Here is a 22,411-nt window from a genome sequence, read left to right as displayed (position 1 = left end):
AGGAAATTCAAGAGGACTTTTGACTGTTTCCTGATTTCTTTTATCTTTTTTGGATGTTCAAACTGGATGTTCTCTTGGTAGCGTGTGTTCATGTTTCAAATAAACGTCAATCTGGGCTCTGTAAATGCTCCAATGGTACATCTCAGCTGGAGATCTCCATGTTTGTTGCTGTACGGGTGGTGTTTTACATTCACTAACTTCCAACTGAATGGAAATGTTCGCAATTTCACTTCATCAAATTAAGTTGAGATGGAACGATCAACCCAATTTTGTGTTCCAGATATCACAGGTAACCTTTAAATCAAAGCATGTATTATTTATTGTTTTCTTTAAGCTCCAGATAAATATTTAATGAGTTGTAAAGTCATTTGGTGATGCCGTGGTTTAACTTTCAATATCTATAAGCATCACAATATAAACAGAGATAGTTTGGAATAGAGTCTCAATAGTTGCCTCTGCATTTTTAACTCCATTAATAAAAGCCAGACTGGACACTCCGATGTCATTGATCCCAATTTGCGATTCCCAATAAGTGTATCTGGCAGAGCCACGGGGCCCATCGACCGGCAGATCAAAATGACGATTAATAATTCAAGTTCAGGTTATGAACGCTGAAGGGCGGGCGATGATAAATGGATGCAGATGTTGTGTATCTCTTCCTGTCGTCTTTTGCATTTGCAGCGCGGCGCTCTCTGCGTCACCCTTTGCAAATGTGTGCCGGCCGCTCCACAAAACCCTTTGATCGAGGGGTTGCCAGACAATGATGCTGCATCTCCAGCAGTGAGACGTGCCCGTCAGCCAGCCAGCTGGATCGAGGTAAATAAGCCTAAATGCACGTACATGCTGTGTAGCAGGCTTCTCTCAGAGCAGTGGGGGAGCGGCGGCACAGATCCATTAAGGTTCTCTGGACAGCCTTAACTCCTCTGCTTCTACGACTGTAAAGTTCCTCTCAAACCAAAACCTCATTCGTTCATAGAAAACAGGACTTGTGCTCGTGCATACAGGCGGTAAATAATTGTGGGATTTTTCGCTCCCATTCACCAGTCCTCAATACCAAGTGCCTCCCCGACTCAATTTCTTTCAATTTAGAGGAATTACTGCAGTGTCGTGTCTATTCTTTCATTTTACAAGATAATGTTCCCTTACGTCTGATTGCCCAAAGCAGCTTACCTGCTGTGTCTCAGCCAGTGAAGTAATGACTCTGACCAGGGATGGTATCTATCACCCCTATTAACATTCACAATTGGCTTCAGATCAGTTCATATTCCCGCAGTTATTCAAGATCAATTCTGTGTATGACTGCATAAAAGAAAGTGGTGATTAAAACTTTCTATAGAGTCTAGTCATCACAACCGAGGCCGGGTCTTTTACTTTGAAATACAATTCCCAGAGTGGTACGCATCTAAACTCCTTCAAAGACAGGCCATTAATTGGACACATCTGTTGGAGAAACCCATAAGAGATTCGCTCGGTCTCCCCAATGCTGTAACTATGTAATTAGGCTCCTGCCCTGTTCTGGACAATGCACACTGCTGCAATGAGATGAGATCGTGTGCTCATATTACAGTAAGTGATGAAATTCATTATTCATCTACAGCAATCGGCCAGCTTTGTAATTTGAAATTAAAGCATCATCAATTTTGAGAAGCACAGAACTCTTTGCCTACAAAAGAAAGTTGACAGCTTCGTCAGCACACGGCTTACTTTTAGTAACTCACTAAGATAAAGGCACGAGCTCAAATGTCCTCCAGAAGTACTGTCTCTTGTTGGAACCACAAGGACAAATGGAACAGTGAAGATGGTAAGTGTCTGACAACATTATGGAAAGAACCTTAAAGAGTGATGTGAGCAAACCGTCCCCTCCACTGTGGCCATGTTCGTAATCACACACTAACATACCATTCATACTACAAATTATACTATATTATGACCCTTGAACTTACTGCCCCACAATGCATTGCTTGCATCTGCATCTGGGTGGCAGGCTAAAAGCTTTTATTACGTTTCAACATGTTTTTCAGACGAGAGAATAACTGTTTGGATTCCTAATACGAGGTCAGTTTTACCAAATGACGCCTGAAATTTGCCGCGGCATTTTCAGAGATGATGCATAGCCTCAGAGGTGCTGGCATGGTTGTACACTCTCATGGACATTCTGTAGGGCTAGCCAAAACATTTCCCACCTCTTCCATCTTTTACACTTCAGTCAATTTCACACTGAGCCGATTAAAAAGTACAAGGACAAAACTCAGTCCACTTAAAAATACAAGAATGTGGCTCCGGACGGGAATTAAATTACGAGAGGACCAGCTAGTTCACTATAAAACAGTAGGAAATTGTCGCTGTAATTATTGTGAGGTGAAAAACGACCAAAGTACTCACTCCTGGCAGGATTAATATCCCTGACCAGGGCAGGTGATGTAAAAATCTTCCCATCTTCACTGAAGAAATGAATCCAGTAGAAATGGAGCTTCAGTCTTGTTACACCAATCTCTGGTGTAAAGTTCTTTAGAAAAAGCAACGCTGAAATGTTTTCTCTAGAAGCTTTAGCAACCTATTTTGTTTTTCACGTTTGTCAGCAGTAATGTGTTTTCCTGTTTGACCTTATTTTGTGTCACTCATATTACAAATCCTCACAGACAAAAGGATGAGGAAGTTTGTTTCTGCTGGCGTCACATCAGCACTGTCCTTGATTCTGCAGGGTATTGATGACAGCAAAATAAAGACGTGGCTGAAGTGATGATGAGGAATATATTTTTGTGATCAGTCACATAACTTAGTGGCAGAATTAGAGCATTAACATAACAATACGAGCCCCAAGGACAGCTAAAAGAGGACTCGGCCCAATGGCAAACAGCCATTGCTAAGCACAGCATATATGGCAGTCACGAAATGTAATCCAGAGTACATGAACGCCCCCCCCCCCCACCCCCGTCACGCAGTATTTAATATATCAACAAAGACCACTCATGGTGGGCGGGACGGGTCCAACAAACAGGTCTTTCAGCCATGAGACCGGTGTTGGACACCTTATGTCCCGTGGTTTTGATGCCTAAACCTAACTTTTATTTTGTAACATAATGTCCCGAAAAATAATTCATTCCGAGCGTCACGAAAATAAACCTGACAATTTGTTTACCCTGTACGCCAAACCACTAAATTGCATTTCGTGACTATTTCACAAATGGGTGGGAGACTGTGTTGATATGGTTGAGGTTGAAAAACATATTGAATCTACAGGCATGTTTTCAACATGTAAATACTAACATTTAATCAATATTGTCTCAGTGTGCCTGCTGCCAATTTTACCGCCAAAATATTATCAATTAAATAAGAACTGGGGAACACCCAATATTTTGAATAAAGGAACAAAGCACTTTCTCACTGTGCATGCCACTTGTCTGGGTTTAGATGACAAAGAACACGAAGTAACCATATAAAGGAAAACATTAAAAAGAACATTAAAAAGTTGCCTTTGAAAGGAAATGGCACATTGGAGAGTGATAGTGAAGCACTCAGCTAGAAAAATACTATTTTATTGAAATGCCAAACGATCTTATCTCACCAGCCAAAAGGAAAACAACTTTTGTGACATGGTTGCATTTGTTGCTTAATAAATTACGCCAGCTGGCACTATAGCTATCAGCATGTGTGATGTTAAAATATAGGGTCTCACTCTCATACTATTTATGTTACCGTTGCTAGTAATGTTTAAATTGGAAACATTATATTCATGCGTTTTTATACATTTCAACTTATATGCTAACCTAAGGCTATCAACAAAAAAAAACATTAAAGATTTATCAGGATAGTTCGACATCAAGCAGAAGTCTTAGAAAACACGTTCAAGTCATCTTTTCAGTTGAAGGGAAACCTTTTATGGGTTTCTTTTCAGGATTAATGCGCTTCAAGCTGTGTGCAGTAGAGTAAAGCGCTTTGAGCGGTCAGAAGACTAGAAAGGAGCTTCATCAATGCAAGTCCGTTTAGCATACAAGCTGACTTTAAGTGACTCAGAGAAGCTCTCAGAGAGGCTAAGACAAAGAAAGGATCAACTTCAGATTAAATCACACTGCATTCATATCGCTTCTAAGTATTTGACTCTGTTTAATTTGCAAGTTATGTAGCGATATTGTACTGCACTTTCTATTTTGATCCGTTAGTAGTTTCAGAAACATTTCACGACTAATTTTGTGCGCAAATATTATGTGTTACGTATGCATTATATGTATAAATATATGAAACTTCAGGATGTAAGATCGTCTGACTGAGAAAGTACTCAGAGAAGGACAGACGAATAACTGAGAACGGAGTTTTGTCCATATTTTTATCAATATGTAGCATTTTGGATCGCTGACACAGTCGTCCCTGTTTTAATACGTTTCTCAGCCAGTAAGTTATTGAAACCCATGTAATTAGTTAACTACACACGCTTGAGGGAAGATACTATGATGGATATTTCCAATTTCTCCAAAACCTGATAAACGTCCTTTATTGCACTGAGTGGAATTTGAAGAGCCCCATTGAGTCTTCTGAAACAATAATAAGTCAACGTTATGTCACGCTGCGGTGCAAAATGCAGAGCACGGTGAGATGTCGAGAGTTGATATGAACATTTTTACAGCTTTGGTTTGTCTTCAGAGTAGAGACGGCATGTGATTGAGGTTTTAGATCAAAACACTTCAGTGCAAACTATTATCTAAAGTTTTGAGAGCACAGGGTTTTCTTTCCATGCGTTCACATTTACGAGTGTAAGCCTGCGTCGACGGCCCGATCTGTCTGCAATCTTATGAAATGCATTAAATGCTTTGTCAGACAATGATTTGACAGGGGTGAAAATGGTACATGAGCCCAGAAGAAAGGGAAATAAGCAAAGAGTCAAAGTGCAGTTTACCTGCCTGCATCTATAGCAGGCAGTGTTAGGGACCTTTGATCTATAATAGTCTTCAGAAAGCAGCTCACGCAGCTCTTAAATCTCATCTAACACGGCTACACGAGGAATTCACTTTCTCACAATGCTGGGCTGATCCACCTTCATGGGCGTCTCACTTATTAGAGGTGAATAACTATGTAGAGGACTTTTGTTTTTTGTTGCAGACGTATCTTCAAACAGGACGAGCGAGATGACGGCTGAAGCTTATGAATATTTAATGTCACATTTGCAGAATTTATTTCAATTTCAGAGGGAGTGCTGAGCTTTTAACTGGAATCACTTTAAATAAAAGAAGGCTTGTTATCTGTAAGTGCATTTAGGCTTTCTGCTTAATATGGGGCTGTTATCAACGGCGCGGTTCATGAGTAGATTTGCAATTCTTCTGTAAGAGAGCTGGGCCCTTTGAATTTCTGCTGCGAGACTACAGAGTGAATCCTAGCCCTCTGTTCTCTGCTTTTTATTCCCCCAAACGCTACTGTTCTCACCAATAATTTCACTGGACAGCTGCTAAATGCTGGTAAAATGCTTTGAGAATTCTATTTGTACCTTCTGAAAGGGTCTCTAAACACATCACCCCAAATCCATTAAATCCAGCTTTGAATCTCTTGACAGTTCTGCGAGTCATCCTCGGAGCCACATGTAACATTGCCATGTGATTACGACGCTCCTTGATCAATCTGAGTGAATCACTTCATGATTGAGCGCCTAAGTCTCCAGAGTCTCGGGCCTGAAATTGTCCTTTATAGATTTGGTATTATATCTCCAGCATTCCTCCTCTGCCATTCGCCAGACTTTCACATTTTCAATTTCACCTCTCTGCCTCGTGCTTGCCTCCAGATGAGGGTGACACCGCAGTGTTGAATTGTCTCCCCAGTCATACACCTGGGGAGCAAATCTCACAAAGTGACAGATATGCTTAGATTACCGGGTTTTAGAAGGACAGGATACCTAACTTGGTATTTGTATTAGCATTAAGAGGTAATCTAAGCCTGGGAGAAAGCAAATCCCCTATTTTCTCGAAATGACATGCGCTAGATATGTGACTGCAGGTTCAATCTGGTCCTATCCATCACAGGTTGTTGTAGGCCAGGTAGGTGCGTCATACTGCTTAAGAGCATCTTGGAGGACAGCGTCTCAGCATTTCATCCACAGCAGACATCCTACGCCAATGTGACCTGCTTGCTGAACACTTTTCAAGGGGGGGGGCTCAATTCAGCAGAGCGCTGCTGAGCCACGCATCTGCATAAGTTGCTGTCAGACGTGAGATAGTATTGTGGATTGTTAGCTTATCATAAAGCGAGCAGCTTTTGTGTCGGCCTTGTGGAATACCAAGTGTTTGTATTTGCAACACAGCGTTCATCCCGGGGTATTCTTTTTTTTCTCACGGCCCTTGTATGGTAATTCATCATCCAGGTCTTGATACATACTGTGACACTACCCGGTGAATGTATTCGCCGCTGGCTCACATGCTGCTGCAGACTCCCATGGGATATTTTGTACATGAAAACTATAGGGAAGACAGACCTCAATGCAAACAAGCTAGTTTCCCTGCTTTTTTTGCGCCTCCCAAAGAACATAAACAGCCCTGTGGGCAGAGAGGAAATGGAGGTTCAGACCATGGGCCACCACTCTGTGGTTTCTTTACTGCGTTTTAGCATCGAAAAGCAGGTAATTTCACTTTGGTCAGAGGGAATGGAAACAGCCTAGGTGGGCAACACGGTGGCGGTTTAATAATGGAAACCAAGGTCTCGGGGGACAAGTCCATCTTTCTGAGCAACAGAGAAAGTCCATTACCCTCAGTGTTTCTTTACCGAATGCAATGTCTCATTTGTAATTGAAAATCAGAGGTGTGTTATTGCGCACCGATCAAACAGCACATACGTGGAGTGGCGTAAGCCACCTGACGGCACACCACAGAGCCCAAAGAAATCCCTAAATGATCTAAAACGGTGGTGGCCAACCTTTTAGTCTGACCCCCATATGCCACCACACATCTTTATCAGAGAAGCTCAAGTACGCCTTCATCATTTTAGTTTGAGCTAAAAATGTATTTTTCTACTGTTTTTCCATGACTTTCAGCTAACTGTTTCGGTTCATCCATTACAATAAGCTATTTCAACTCATTTAAATGTTTGATACGTGACACTATAAACTTTTCACAAACCTCATGAAACGGCATTAGTACCCCTGGTTGGGGATCAAACATGCGGAACCTTTGTCATTTGCGTGACTTGCTTGTCTTTTAAACAGCGCTTGTGTTCATTAATTTGCATTCATCTTTGGATCATTATTTCTCCCTTTCAGACTTAATAGTCCTCCATTTCTGGAAGCTCATGGGTGTTCTTCCTTGTAATCTAATTAATTACTGTAATGATGTGAGACCTGAATGGGTTACTCACTGTACAGTAACAGCCCCCCCCCCCCTCAGTTATCTCCTGTTGTACTTCTTTGCAAGGAAGACAGGGACTGTTATCCCAACTCACTCAGGATTATTTATAGCTGCTTGTATATCTGCTGTTGTCAACATATTCATCACAGAAAGTGACATTTCATTATGCCGACTCTCCCCTGGGAAAAGTTAACATTAAACATCATGCTCATGCGGCATCATGATAGCCCGGAGGATGCTTTGCGGGGGAAGATTGTGTGTGTGTGTGTGAAAACTTCCATATTAAAAGCATAATAAAAAGGAGCAGATTTTTCACTCCCACCACCCTCATGAAAAATGTACAGCGGCATATTCATTACTTCATTGAGCTAAGTGAGTGTGACAAGCGGAGAGCTGCAGCAACCGAGGGCAGGGAAGCAGCACCACAATGAAGCCCTCGGCCAGTCTCTGAGGACACGGCTACCCCCGCCGCTCGGGGGGGCTTCATCTCTGCACTCTGTTGAGGGTTCCGCACACGGCATGAGAGTTCACTCAGGCCAATTTGTCCTCTAATCGTATGCATGCACGGTCATCGGGGCGCTAATCAATTCACTGCCTTTTCAGTGTGATGAATATGACCCATGAGCTATGACTTAAGACCCTTATGCTATAAATGCGATCATGCATTTTCATCAGTTTACCAGACACACGCACATAATCCCAGAAGTGGTATGCATTAGGCTAAGCGTCAGACATGGATTAGGTTCTTTGTTATGAACTGGATTGTAGGCTACACCGTGCATACAAAGAGACAGATTTACGCGGGTGTGACTTTCATGAGATATAGCCCCAAAGATATCTGCAGACGCCTAATGCATCAAAACTGGATACACAAATGACATGAACAACTGCAAACAATAATAGCTGCCTGTCATCTGTTTATTTACTTGATTCCCTAGCACAGTTTGCAATGAAGGATGCTGTCTGTCTACATTTTTGGAGCGTCCTCTGCACTCTTGGATGATCCCCCCCCCCTCCCCCGTAGCCATAACTCCTCCCGGCCATGCCTGTCTGATCCCGAGGTGTCATCATGCCGGGTCACCCTCAGCCCCCGTTGTCTGATTACCAAAAATAATGCCCTGCCCAGAGCACATCAGCCCATATTGTCTTCAGCCACAACACTACAACTGTGACTACAACTGTGACTTTGCTTTGATGACCCTCTGCAGCAGCACCAGCAGCAACAATGCCTCTTAATCTAGAGCAACAGTTTCCCTTAGATGAATGCAGCCTGCCCAAATGAATGGCTGTCGCACTGTAGCACGGGACCTAGCGCCATGGGTAAAATGTGCGACTTAAATAATTTCTGAGACTGCGGAGGAGTCTAGAGAATGGCAGACACGCTGACTACTAACACGGGATTCAGTAACACGGGCTGCTCCGATGGTAATGACTCCTCATCCGGAAATATCTGATTTCCTGCGAAACATACAGTCATGTCAGGCTGGTATTTCTATTCCAAATGAAACAACATAAAAATAAAACTCCCAAAAATAATTGGGATACAAAGCATTGTGTGAATATAATATTGTAGTGAGGAATTACTGATATGGGAACAATTAATGGACTTCAAATATCATAAATCATGTGGACCCCTGGACCTATATAACCTCATCCGTTAGAAATGTGTGAATGTAAAATCAGCACAGAGCTCATTAGACATAAGACTGATGCAAATGGTATGCTTTTTCCCCTTTCTTTTTATCTGGGGAGCTCACATAAGATCTCACAAGTGTCATTTGTGCTCTCCTTTTGTGGAGGAACATTGTGTGGGAGTCGGGCATATTCACCACTCAGTTATCAGAATAACTCTAATTCGGCTATTTTTAACACATCCTTTTAAAACGCTCTTGGGTGTCATTTGCTAATGACAGCCTGAGTGAAAATCATCTATCAGCAAGCATCACCGCCACTGACACATTAACATGGATCCTCTCCCAAGAAAAACGCCACCTTGCCAGGGTGCTTTCACAATTCATATGCATATGCATCTCTAATATGTGCACCTAAACAGTATATTTATGTGGAATGTTTACATTTGCACTACACTAATTAATAGGCACCGAGGCTTTTTTGCTCCAGTAAATACAAGACTGCTCTTCCAAGCCGGTGCATTCGCTAGATTACAGCGTTTGTAAAAACACCTTTTTTACATGCCTGTGATTTGCATAATTTTCATTTAGTTTACCGTCAAATTTAAAAACTCAGCTTGCATTTGAAGTCGACTAACTCCACTCCTGGCTGTTGTTTAGCCGGCATGCACAGAAGAAAAATCTTTAATATTTCTTCAGGGACGTAAAATGTGCCTGAGGTCTTCAGCATTGGCTTTATGGTCACCTTGTTGCGCTATAATAGTATTTTTAATCGTATAATTTATCATCATAATATTGCAAAAGGGACTTGTATTTTTTCTGTGATATTTGTGGACTGTCATTTAATTCATGGGGGGGGGGGCAGGACGGCATACACAGGCCTGTTTTATGGTGTTGTCATCTGATAACGCCGGCTCTATTGCTCCATCTAGTGGTCTTTTGGGGGAAAAGCAGACAACTGCTATCTTCTATAGAAACAATCTTTTTCTTCGTCAAGAAAATATTCAATTCATAACGCATCACAAGAAGTAATGTAGCATTCTCTCGGGAGGGTCAGATCAGTAAACCCTGAGGCGGGGCCGAGCCTTCTCATTGTTATTTGCCACCAAAACACATTAGAGCGCAGTAAGGGACAATAGGCATCCCTGACGTCTAACAAAACACTTTGATTTGGTCCGAGTGATAAATTGTTGTGAGTTGCCAGAATCAGCAGCTCGGAGGAAACATTATTTGTCACAAATGTTCACCCTGAATTATTGGGCTATGGCATCCAGAATAGATACTCGGGGGATGTTTATTAGATCCTTGATCTCCATCATTATAACAAATACAGAATAAACATTCACACATAAATGTTGTGCTAAGGTATGTGGAGCTACACACCTCCACAGACAGCAGGTCATGTTGCTTCTCTGCATATCAGTAATTTGATCTGAGCAGCAAACAAAGACGGTCTCTGGGCAACCAGTGCTTACTGCATCATTAGGCCTGATAGCACATCTATGACGTGCTCTGTCAACCACACACACACATGTATAAGACACACACACACACTGTGAGTTTCTCTCCAGGCAATAATGGCAGCCGTTTTGGATCCCTACAAGCAGTTTTCTGCAGAGCTGCATGCCATCAGACGGCTGAACTCCAGCCTGTACGGTGCTGGCGGTGGAGATGGACTGGAAACTGGACGTGCTGACTCACCTTTTGCTAGATGTCACCCGCCCGCTGAGCATGTCAAGCTGGCTCCATTACGAGACGACGTCCCGCTGCTGGACCCTTGCTGCGGTCAGCTGAGTGCCGGAGCTGAGGTGGACCTGGGGCTCAGAGGTCGACAGAGATTCATAGATCCTCAGCATGAGGCCTCTGCTCTGTGGGTGCCTCCAGGTTTCAGAGAGAGGCCACCAACGGATCCAAACCACTCTGGTATCTGTGTCGACTTGAGAGAAGACAAAGCCTGGAACTCCAGGAGGATCCCCGATGCAGTCTTGAGGGCAAGACTCAGTGGTAAAATAAGCAGAGATTATATCTATATTTGCTTCAAATAACACCATTGATATTAATACATGTATGCATTGCCAACCGTGATGTATATCAAATCCTGTGCATGTTGGACACTGTATCTAGTAGTCAAAGCTGGCTTACCTACAGGAGAACTGCCCCAGGGCCCCAACACGCAAACTGAAAGTAGACTAGAGCCCATCGACAGAAAATTAGTTGGCAACTCATTCATTTTTCATAATTTTTACACTTTTACCTGTATTGGTTATAGTGGGACTTTGACATAATCTAGTTGTATTGCCTTTATTTTTCTGCTGTCTGTTTGTGTGCATTTAAATCTGTTAAATAAGACTTTGGGTACTGCAGTGCCCCCTGCTGGTCATTCGACAGCAGTAGTGTTATAGGAGGCACATTATTTATGAAGCACGGCTGTGAACACAGGGCGACTGCTTCTCCTGCTTAAATATATATTTTTACATTGTTACCATGGACGCTGTTATTACGTAAGTACTTTATTTTATTAAATATTAGATGGTGTAAGCAGAATACAATTGCTGTGTAGTGTGTTGATAATTGAGTCTCAAGTTAAGCTAATTGATAGTTAGCATAACATTAGCTGTTAGCTAGTAAGTTACAGCATCTTCAGTTACCATAAATGTTTATTGTTTCTGTTTATATTGGTTTAATTCTGCGTTTCATTTGTGCTTTTATTGTAGTTTCACAGATGTAAATATTTACTAAATATCCAAGAAAGTTTATCTGAGGATTTGGACCTTGCAGGTGGTAATCAAGGGGGCGGGGCGTATGTCCGTGTTCCCACTGTTTGATCCTCAGATCAATAGCCACATTCAGAGCATTCATATAGTGACGAACAACGATTAGCTATGTAAAGATATAGAGAGTAATGGCTACCTGTGCAAAAAAGGAAGTCGCTCTCCCACTCAGTGTGCTGTTATCCAAGTTTCAACTTTCTTTGTTGACATATCAGGGCTGGCTCTCGTGCATATAAGCCTCCCACACAAGCTAGCTCCCAGCCGCCGCGCTGCAATGCGCTCATATCCGGTTTCAGCTGATTTTGCCGCTACGACCGACAGCGTCCATCCTCTGGTTCCTCCTCGGGACGGGTACACGCCGTTAGCTCTGCCGGTATCACTAGCTGCGAGCCGCGTCGCATGCAATAGAAATACCCCCAACATCTGCATGAGGCCTTTTCACAGCAGCCATTTTTTACGTGTTCACTGGAAGGCTGTGACACAATAAATTGAGTGGGACCGTAATTTATGTAATCAATTACACCTGTGTTTACCTTGCTATGACATGTCAAAATGGCTCAGCAATGCTTTTTTGTCAAATAAAAAAATGTATGTTTCCCTTGGTCGATAAGTCAAAATCAACCACCTACAGCTTATAGTCTACAGATGTTCTACTTCTCGCAACCTATGCCATCAAAATTGCAGATGCAGACATACTTCAAACATTGCTATCTCCACATTGGCTGAATGGATTTGCACCATTCAAAATTTAAACATCCATCTCACTTTGTTCATTCAAGAAGACAGCTGATACTAATCTCTTGCAATGGGGACCCTGGGAACAGGGATGACCCTAATGGGTGACAAGAGTGGTAGTTGCTTTTCGTGTTTCTTACCAAGCAAACCCTGTATTATTATTATATAAACTGACATTTGTAGTCTGCTGTCTTCTCTGTTCCCGGTGGTTACTCTAAGGCTGTGGGATTCATACACAAGTCACAGAGTCGGAGGAAGAAGGATCAATATACATGGTTGATTTTTTCCCCAAGCCTTGAGAGCAGTTAGTACTGTGCATAAAGTACACAATTTGACATGTGTCCCAGATACTCAATAGTTGTTGTTTCATCCTAAGGTTCGACTGATCCAGTTGATATTCAACCACACTCACTGATGACGTCAACTAAAGCGATGTCGCACAGCAGATACCCTGATAAACACACTGGACTTCAGGTGGGTGATGACTGAATTGGGTTATCTACAAGTCGTTTGCATAACAGCATGTGTTTACTACATGGACTCCCAACAGATCCTTGTTTTAATCTTACTTGTTTTTTTCCTGCTTCTGAGCACATACACACTTATTCATCCATTCAATCGACTGCAGTGACGTGGCAAATTTGCAAAAATTAATGCTTGCTTGGTTTCTATGAAACAATAGTAATGTCGTTTCATCAGCTGCCTGGTCAATTAGTCACTTAGCCGTCACAAAACAAACATTAAGTGTGAAAGAGTAATCCATAAACATATCCTTTTAGTCTCACCACACATGATAAAGCATCACATTAGCCCACTGTCATGTAAGCAGGTGTTCACTCTGAGTACATAATCACGCTTTATTATTTTGTTTCTGAGTCTCCTTTTTTAAGTAATCATGATTATCCTGATGTACATTATTATGGTTTAGAAGAAGCTTTGCAGCACTCGGCTGGAGTGAAGAGCTTAAAGTGTTGTCTGGTGAATGGAGGCTTGATTCATATCTGTATTTAAGCGGTTCGAGACGTGGGAGGAGTGTTGAAGACGCTGCTGGCTGTACGCGTAAACACATCACATTATCTGATTGACTCAGATTCAACCAAGAGAGGATGTCAGGAGTTTTGTTTTTACTTTTGTTTTGTAGTCGTTTAGACAAGATCCTGATATGTACAATTTGATACAAATATTCCCGAATACTTGATGCCGTTGACCTCTTGATTCAATGGTTCAATATCCTATGTTGTCGTCTTTTAGGTAAACATCTCAACATCTGGATTTGCTACAGTTACAGAACTACAAGAATCAGAGGTCCTCTGAGAGATCATTAGGCTGATATGATACTAATACTAAAAACTATGGTCTACCTATATGACATTTTAAGTGAATGGAGGGATGTACCTCATGTACATGGGTTTTTAATATGATGCAGGTTTAAAAAATAAAAATAAAAATACACATATTAATAATCAAATACATTACCTTTATGTAAAATAATAGTGTTTATGTCCAACATGAAGAAAGGGAGGAAAATAGAGTAAAATACAGTAAAATATCAACACTAAGTCGTGACCAATTAGCCTCTTGCATCTTAATCTCCTTTCTCTTTTGGCATTGCTGCCTCATCCTTGAGATAGACACAAAATAAAACCACTGACAATATAATATAACTAAGAATACTGTTGGTTTTTTGTTTTTTCAGGATGTCTTCTCTTCTCATCTGAGGCCGTGGAGACACAACTCACTGGCAGTTCAGCGCTTCAGATACACTTCTGCAACACAGAGGTCAGAACACACTGATTTTTAGTAGTCTCCTCTCCATAATACTGAAGCTAAACAAAGCTCACCTCCCACATGAATCATTATGTGCAGTCCACGCACAGTGTCATTTTGCCTTGTGGGTCTTTGAGAGTGAGCAGGTTTGATTTGTGTGCTCCGGTGATGTCGTCGGGGAGCGGTGTGTCCTCTTGTTGTGTTCATTCCTGCTCAATATAATCATGTAGCTGGACTGTGGCCTTGCTCAAAGTCTCTGGGAAGACTTGGCTCCCCAGTTAATAAGCCGTGTAATATACTTGGTGTAACGAAGGGGGCTGTTTAAAAATTCAAATTAAAACGAATAACTTTTGAGTTCATCAATTTCACTCAAGGCACTCGGCTCCGATGTTTACTGGTATTTTTTCGTTCCCTTGCAGGAGTTATGAGGAAGTTAATTGGGATTCAAAGTTACCCCGGCGCTTGAAGGCACCAGACACAACCCTGGAGAAAATGGCCGACCCAGTGAGTGAGTTTACCTCATCGAGGCGCTACGAGAGTCGACCTCAGCTGTGGCAGGTGAGCCATGGAGAACGAACGGTGACCAACCCTGCCAAGGCCGGAGCTCAGTGGTTTTCCTTCTCTGCAGCTGTGGGCTCCTGGAGGTTTAAACTCGCCCACAGCTGACTGAAGGAAATTAGATTTTTATGCAACTATAACATGACTGAGACAAAATCCTCCACAGAGTAGAACTGCTGTGCTGGAGTAATTAAGCAGTGGGTGGTTTTCAAGGAAGTTACTTACTATTAAGAAAAATCAATCTAATTGTGTAACCTGAATGTAATTATGGTTAGAATAAAAAACAAACTGTTATTTTGCATATCATGACACACGGGGGGGCTAGCTGTCGTGTGTGTGTGTGTGTGTGTGTGTGTGTGTGTGTGTGTGTGTGTGTGTGTGTGTGTGTGTGTGTGTGTGTGTGTGTGTGTGTGTGTGTGTGTGTGTGTGTGTGTGTGTGTGTGTGTGTGTGTGTGTGTGTGTGTGTGTGTGTGTGTGTGTGTGTGTGTGTGTGAGCGAGCGAGCGAGCCCTGGCTCTGCAAATGAGAATCACACCGAGCACCACAACGCTATTCCAACCAATCAGCAACAGGGAAAGGCTATAAATGTTGAAAAAGATAAAGGCAGTGGGAGCGGGAGGGACGGTACATTTTTGTTTTATTTCTTTGGGTGTTGAGTTTAGATATCAACGATCTTGCTCCAGAATCACTGACTCCACCTTTAAAGGGACAGTATTTAGGATTTGGCGACATCTAGCGGTGTGATTGCAGACTGCAACCAACTGAATTCCCCTGCGTTCACGTCTCCCTTTCCAATACTGCGGTAACGTGAGCAGTCGGGTGCAAAAGCAGTGTTTGGTTTGTCCCTCCTGGGTTACTGTAGAAATATAGCGGACTCCGCGAAGAAGACCCGCTCACTTTGTAGATATGCATGGCACTCAATGCTAACAAAAAAACAACAACTCTTAGTTTCATTATTCACTAAACATAGAAATTAATATTATATTCCATTTCTGCCAATATGTCGCCTGAAATGAAACACACTGGCCCTTTAAAACAATGCAGCACATTTTCTGGTCAGTTTTTAACCTGTTGGCCCACAATGTTAAATGCAGCATAAAAACTGAAGCAGGCAGATAAAGTACAAGTCTCGTAATATTTTTCAGTATTTCTTATTGCCATCAATATTTTGAGATGTTTTTATTGGTCTCAGTGAGCCGCTTTCTTGAATCCACTCTGTTGCTCTGGCCCTCCTCTCTGACTGTCATTGGCTGTATGGCTGCTTTCACCATCCATGGTTAGAATAAAAAACAAACTGTTATTTTCTCCCAATATATTTGTGACTTTAGATTGAATATATTAAAGATTTACATGTTCAGTGGGAACAATGGGCTGAGAGCCAAGAAGCCAGAAGTGCCAGAGTACAGAGGGACACATTGTTGGTTTTGGTCTTTCTATTTGTTAGAAATAAGAAAAAATCGACAACATAACCAGACTCATCCTTTAACGTCTTCAAATCCGTGTGATAATAATTTACTGCTGATGAAATCCTGCATGTACCGTTTATCAAACTATGTGTGTGAGTGTGTGTGTGTGTTTACACGGTGTCGGTGTCTTAATGAAGGTGTCTGATGCATTCTGCTAAAAGATCTGCTGTTACTGTCCTTTCCAAGTCGATTGGAGCGGAGTGGAGCAGGCAGCAGCTTCGCTCGAGGAATGATGCCAGGAAGCCCGTATCATTGTAAGTTTCCAACTACCAGCCTCTCCTGTCTCAAGAGCATTAAATGAAGATGATCACTGGCTTTAAAGCAACGTCTCTCTCTCTCTCTCGCCTCCTTCCAGCTGCAGTGGGTGTCCGAGGTCAGGTCAAATCCCTCTGTACACGTGAGTATGAGGTCACCGCTGATGTCTTACACATTTCACTTCATGATATTGATCGTCAGTGTCTCTGGAGCTGACCGCTGTGCGTGGGTTTTGTTATGTGTGTGTGCAGTGGTACGATCGGCTCTGAGAACATGCACAACATCGACGACATGGATGGAGACTTTCACCCTCTGACCCTGAAGAGGAGCATCGTGCCCCCATACGTGCCTACAGCTCGGTAAGACACACACGCACTCGCATTCACCGAGGACCTCAAGAGCTCCATTAATTCAGCATGAGATTTATTTTGCACTTGACATGTTTTTATTTTATTATTACACCCTGGATGACTTAAGCACATTCTAAAACCGCTTATACCTTTTGAGATTCCTCTCACATGGCGATGTTCATTCTCCTGTAACAGATTCGGATAAATAATGTGTAAACTTGTGATTTGTGCCAGGCGAACCACCATCCCTGGATATACGGGCAAGGCTGCTTATGCAAACTCTGCTGCTGATGCTGCAGTCTCAGTCCCAGCTGTCTCCAGTCCTGCAGGCTCCTCCGGGTGAGTTTTCACAGTGACTTTTATGAGGCCCCTTAGGCAGAAAAATAAACCATTACCTGACAAGGACTCAAAGCAAACACTGCTTTATTCATTGCTCGCAATTATTTGATGAATCTGTAAAAAAAAAAAAAGAAAATAAATTCTTCTCCCAGCTCGACTCATATCCTCAATACACATTCATTTTAATACATTGGACATCAATGCTCAGAAATATCCACTGGAGGGCGATCTAATGCACTCCACCGACACCGTGCCTCAGGTTACAGTCTGACTTCAGCACACAGATGTGCTCATATTTTACTGCTATTCATTTATCAATGAAACACAGCTCAGATTAAGCATCATTAATACCAAGACTACAGTGGGTTGTACTCAGTAAATGAATAATTTAAAGTGTTTGATACATTTTTTTAGCAAGTATTTCATTCGTATGTAGTGCTAAAAGACTCAGCCAAGTAGTCGTTTTATAAAGAGCAAAACCTTCTTGACAATCCTCACCAAGGAACATTGATTCTGAATCACCTGAGGCACATATAACAGAACAAATTCAGTCAAATGAAGACAAATACATGGTGTCTGTTTTTTCTTTTTAAATATTATACATTTTTATAAATATTTGTAATACCTACAGTTTTATTTGCAGATGGGCATGCAAAACAAACAATTCATTTAGTTAATATAATAAATAATAAATGATCCATTTTTGCATTTCATTCAGAATTGTTAGATGTTTAGCTCGTGCCTGTATGTATTTGACTGACATCACTTTTGCCATTTTCATCAGCTACATGTGTTCCTTTTTTTTGGATGAGTGGGCCGATGAGATACAAGTTAATGAAGTCAGTTGATAAAGGCTCCAGTAATTGAAAATGTCCAGTGATTAAAAACAATGGATGTCGTTCCCGAAGACAGACAGGAAGGAAATTGGAAGTCTTGGAAAACTGGGCCTGAAAATGACAAGAAGGTTAATTTGAGGGCAAAATAACATTCGTGCGTAGAGGAGACTTCACAGCAAGCGTTCCGATTTTATTCAATGGCATCAAGAGCAGTGGAAAATATTTCCTTTCAGAAAATGTAAACAAAAAAAGAAAGGTGTCAGCTTAACAGTGATGATGTCAGTGTACAATGAATAAGAATGCGAGTACTTTTAACACAGCTCACTGTGTAGAGCAAACATCCCTCCGCTCTGGGAGTGCTGTCTGTCTGTTAAGGAGGCGTAAACCTGTTTCCTAGTTGGGCCCCAGTTGAGCGAACTTTACCGGCTTTTGGAGCAGGCATCTCCAGATGGCTGAATCCAGAGCAGCTCGTGGTAATCGTGGTTTTTCACAACCTAGATCCATTTTCCTGGTGCCCGACAGCCTCTGAGATCTGTTTCCTCTGCTGATTAGGCTGGCCTCCCATATTTTTTCCCCAAAACAGAAAAAAAGACAAGCACTTGGATTGATTAACTGTCTGCAGCAACGGTCAGACGACCTCTGGATTTTTGCTTGCCAAAGCTCGCTCATTACACAAGTGCGTGTGGGTGTTTTTTAAGTATCAGCCTGTAGTCTCAGTCATTTGGTGTTTCATTTTTACGTGATCCAGAATAAATGATAATTTCCTGACTTAAAATGGTGATATCTTCACAGCCCTACCTTTGGCCATGCGGCGCCCCTGTCTCGAATGGTGACCACCGTGACCCCCTGCAACCCCTTCCTGAGACCTGCGCTTCCTGTCACACGCAAGCACGCGAGGAGGCAGTAGACAAAGCCGATGAGAAAGTTTTGAAGGTGTCGGCTTCCCTTTTTATGCCATCCAATCTGTTTGTATGAATATGTCTATAATGATGTGATGTCAGTGACTGATTCGGAGTGAGTTGGAGAATAATGAGATGCCACATTATCATAATTTCCCTGATTTAGATGAGTGGTTTTCTAACTCCGGGTAGTGAGCTCTCGCATTGTCCTCTTAAACATTCGCTCTCTCACTGACTCGCTCACTAGCTCATTGTGTGTGTGCGTGTGTGTGTGTGTGCGTGTGTGCGTGTGTGCGTGTGTGTGTGTGTGTGTGTATATGAGCCCACACACTTTGTGGTTCATGAAGGGCAAAGAGAGGGACCAAACAGAAAATATTGAGGGAAGTAAGGATTTTATGCACTAATTTGGTCAGAAAGTACATATTACATACAGTCTGCAGTTTACCCTGCACACATAATTTGAGCTGCTGGTTTTTCTCTAGATGTGACTGTCATGCAAATTGACGTTATTGTGAAGTGTCTGCCAGCTACAGCTTCATGTCTGTGGTTTGTGCAGCTTCACGCTTAGACAGGAAATAGGGATGAGCTGGTTTTCCTGTTTATCTTCATCTATATTTTGTTTAGATTTACATTGCACAAGGATTTCTACTTGAACACGCTGGTGATTTTTGTGAGGGCTTAAGATTGCGTGATCACCGATGCATCGCAATTCTAAACCACATCTCAATTACCTTACACAGCTTGTCATTAAAGGGGCACTTCAATGATTAAGTATTGCCTTTCAATACAGGTTTTGGGGAGTCACAAGAGAATATTTATTTTTAAAACAGGTCAGATTTGAAGCAGCTGAGGCCGAAATACCATGAGTTTTAGTCTAGATATGGTCCAGACTCCAAATGTGTCAGATCCTACATTTCCCACAATGCAGCTCAATAGCATCTTTTATTAGTCATCACCAGGGTTCATTTTTTTAATTAAAAGTCATTACAAATGACTCATTACATATTACGCATTGAAAAGGTAATTAAATTACTCAACTAGTTACTCAACAATACAAACAATAAACATTATTCAACATTATTTGTTACTTTTTTTAATTTGTTATTCAGTTCAGCTGCGTAAAGAGGTGACTTTAACAACTTGAAATCCTCGACACATATTCTGTGGTTACCATATGTAGTAATTAAAAACAATACATTGTTTTTAGCAGTCTGCCTTTGTTTAGAGGCCACAGGCCTCACACACCTTCCAGCTCTGAACAAACCCAGAAGACTCCCAAGGCTAATGAGCAATGTTAGCAAGCCAGCTAAGAACACACGTTTAAATACAATAACTTTGGAGTTACCGGGAGTCCCATTTTCCCCTCTTTTGACAGACGCTAACTGCCTCCCCGTGTACCTCCAGGCCCTGCGTCACGCTAACATGTCCTGGACTGAGTGCAGAACTGATATCAACCCTCCGTCAAACTCCCGGTAAGACCGCACACAAGTCGACTCCCAAAGTCAAAGTAACGCAGCGTCGCTGGGTTTGATAACTGAAACGTAGCAGCTGAATTTCCAACTGCAAACCCATATAGGCTACTACCCTTTACTGAAAAATAGTGCTCACGTTACTGTAACACTTTATGGCAATGTGTTACTGGACAACAATTCACTTCATGTTTAAAAGATTTGAAACAACCCCTTCAACAGTTCAGAGTTATAAATCACACCAACATACCCTGTAGATTTGTTAAGATTGATCGTGTTGTTTGCACTGTAGTGAATCCAGTAGATCTAGAGCGTGCACTCTTCCTTTTGGCCTGATATCAGCAAACAGCTCAGATGGTGATTGACGTCTAGTAACCAATTAATGTGGTGGACAAACTTGACTGAGAAGGCCAGCATTCAATGTTCACTATGTTAAGTGATGGACGGATCGGACTCGGCTACTGTAAACTTAAGCATTTTCAAACTGATTAGTGATCATTATTTCACCTGTTTCGGACGTTTGAAGATGTTTAAATAGTAACAGCAGTATCAGCGTGCTTTATATGACGCTACTGCCAGACAACAGTCAGGGAGGCTTTGCTTAAAGACTGGAATCAGGGAAACGGCTAACCTGGCTCGGTGTGAATGTAACAAAATCTGCCCAGCAGCAGAAAACCATTCGGTAGCACTTCACATTACAGCTCTGTAATAACATGGTAATAGTGGTTAATAGGTTGATAATAATTAGGTAATAATTATGTAATGCCGTGTAATTACCAAAGAAATAACCAGGTAATTACTAGGTATTAGCAATGGGTAATATTAGACTGAAATGTATATAACAGGGTAAAAAGGGGCCAAACAAAGGGTGATAATGGGGAAACATTTAAAGATCGCAACAAGGCAAAATCATCATATTTCGGTAACAATAAGGTAACCTGCTAACAATAAAACGTTTTGATCAGTGCAAGCTTTGGATAAAAAATGGTAATGCGGTGAGATTAAAACGACTCGATAATAATGAGGTATTCTGGGCTGATGTTTTCACAGTATTACATGCGTAACACCTTCAAAATCACGTGACCATTCTTGGAAGTCAAAAATGGTAACTACCATATTATAATGCTGAAATTCATGTTCCAAATATTCCCTTTTCTTCCAAGGAAATCCTGTACCAAAGACGTTTAATGCTGTTACTTGCAAAACACACTTGTTTCTGTGTAATAACAATGAATCAGGGCGGCCCGTTTCTACTCCTCACTACTTTCAACTCAACACTTTTTATCCTATTGATGCCTTGTTTTACATTTCAAAACTTCATTACTCAAAATGTCGAATTGTTTCTTTAAACTTAGCATCGCAGCCAAGTTTGCACGTTTGTGCTGTTGTATTTAAAACCAATAAAACGTCTTAAACCTCCTCATGGAAATCACAACTCTATTTGCTATAAGCGCCCTCCTCCTCCTCCTCCTCCTCCTCCTCCTCCTCCTCCTCAGATTTTCCAGCCTGTGGTCTGAATCTCATCACTGGCTCCTTTTGAAAACAGGCTCACAAACATCGTGATTGATTCAGCCGCTATCCTCCAGGATCTCTCAATGCCTGCCTGGGCTGGAGATTAATTTCCTCTTCCTCATCTTAATTTTGACTCATCGCCGCTCCATAAAAAGGCTAAATGTCAAGCATGCCTGACTCCTTCTAGTGACACGTCTACTCCAGCAGATAATTACCATAAGGAAATAGATGCTTTAGTGTGCAGAGGGGAATTTAATTTACTCTGACATCCTCGCAGCATAATGCATTCCTAAAGAAAGAGAGTTTTTCACTTTGCAATTGACTTTTTAGATGAATTGGACTATTTAATGTGATTATCAGTCTTGAACGCCTTTTACTTATTAAGGTGTTGAAACCAATTAAGGGTTACATGCTGCCCGTGCTTCCAAATGTGAAACAGTGAATACTGCTTAAAGATCCATGAAATAAGAAGCAGCCGGAGCCTATTGTTCGGTAGTCGAGCGGC

The 22,411-nt window shown here is 41.8% G+C and overlaps 1 protein-coding gene across 1 annotated transcript; it reads left to right on the top strand.

The window, feature by feature from the left end:
• Positions 1-10,527: 10,527 nt before the first annotated feature.
• On the top strand, positions 10,528-18,933 carry spmip7 (sperm microtubule inner protein 7; the record flags this gene model as incomplete). Its single annotated transcript, XM_079280646.1, has 7 exons — positions 10,528-10,954; positions 11,937-12,094; positions 14,153-14,235; positions 14,643-14,867; positions 16,753-16,860; positions 17,086-17,190; positions 18,819-18,933. The coding sequence occupies 7 exons, from the start codon at positions 10,528-10,530 to the stop codon at positions 18,931-18,933; spliced, it is 1,221 nt and encodes a 406-aa protein (XP_079136772.1).
• Positions 18,934-22,411: the final 3,478 nt, after the last annotated feature.

This window comes from Melanostigma gelatinosum (assembly GCF_949748355.1).
Source record: "Melanostigma gelatinosum genome assembly, chromosome: 12".
Taxonomy (NCBI): Eukaryota; Metazoa; Chordata; class Actinopteri; order Perciformes; family Zoarcidae; genus Melanostigma; species Melanostigma gelatinosum.
This window is presented reverse-complemented; position numbering and strand designations above follow the sequence as displayed.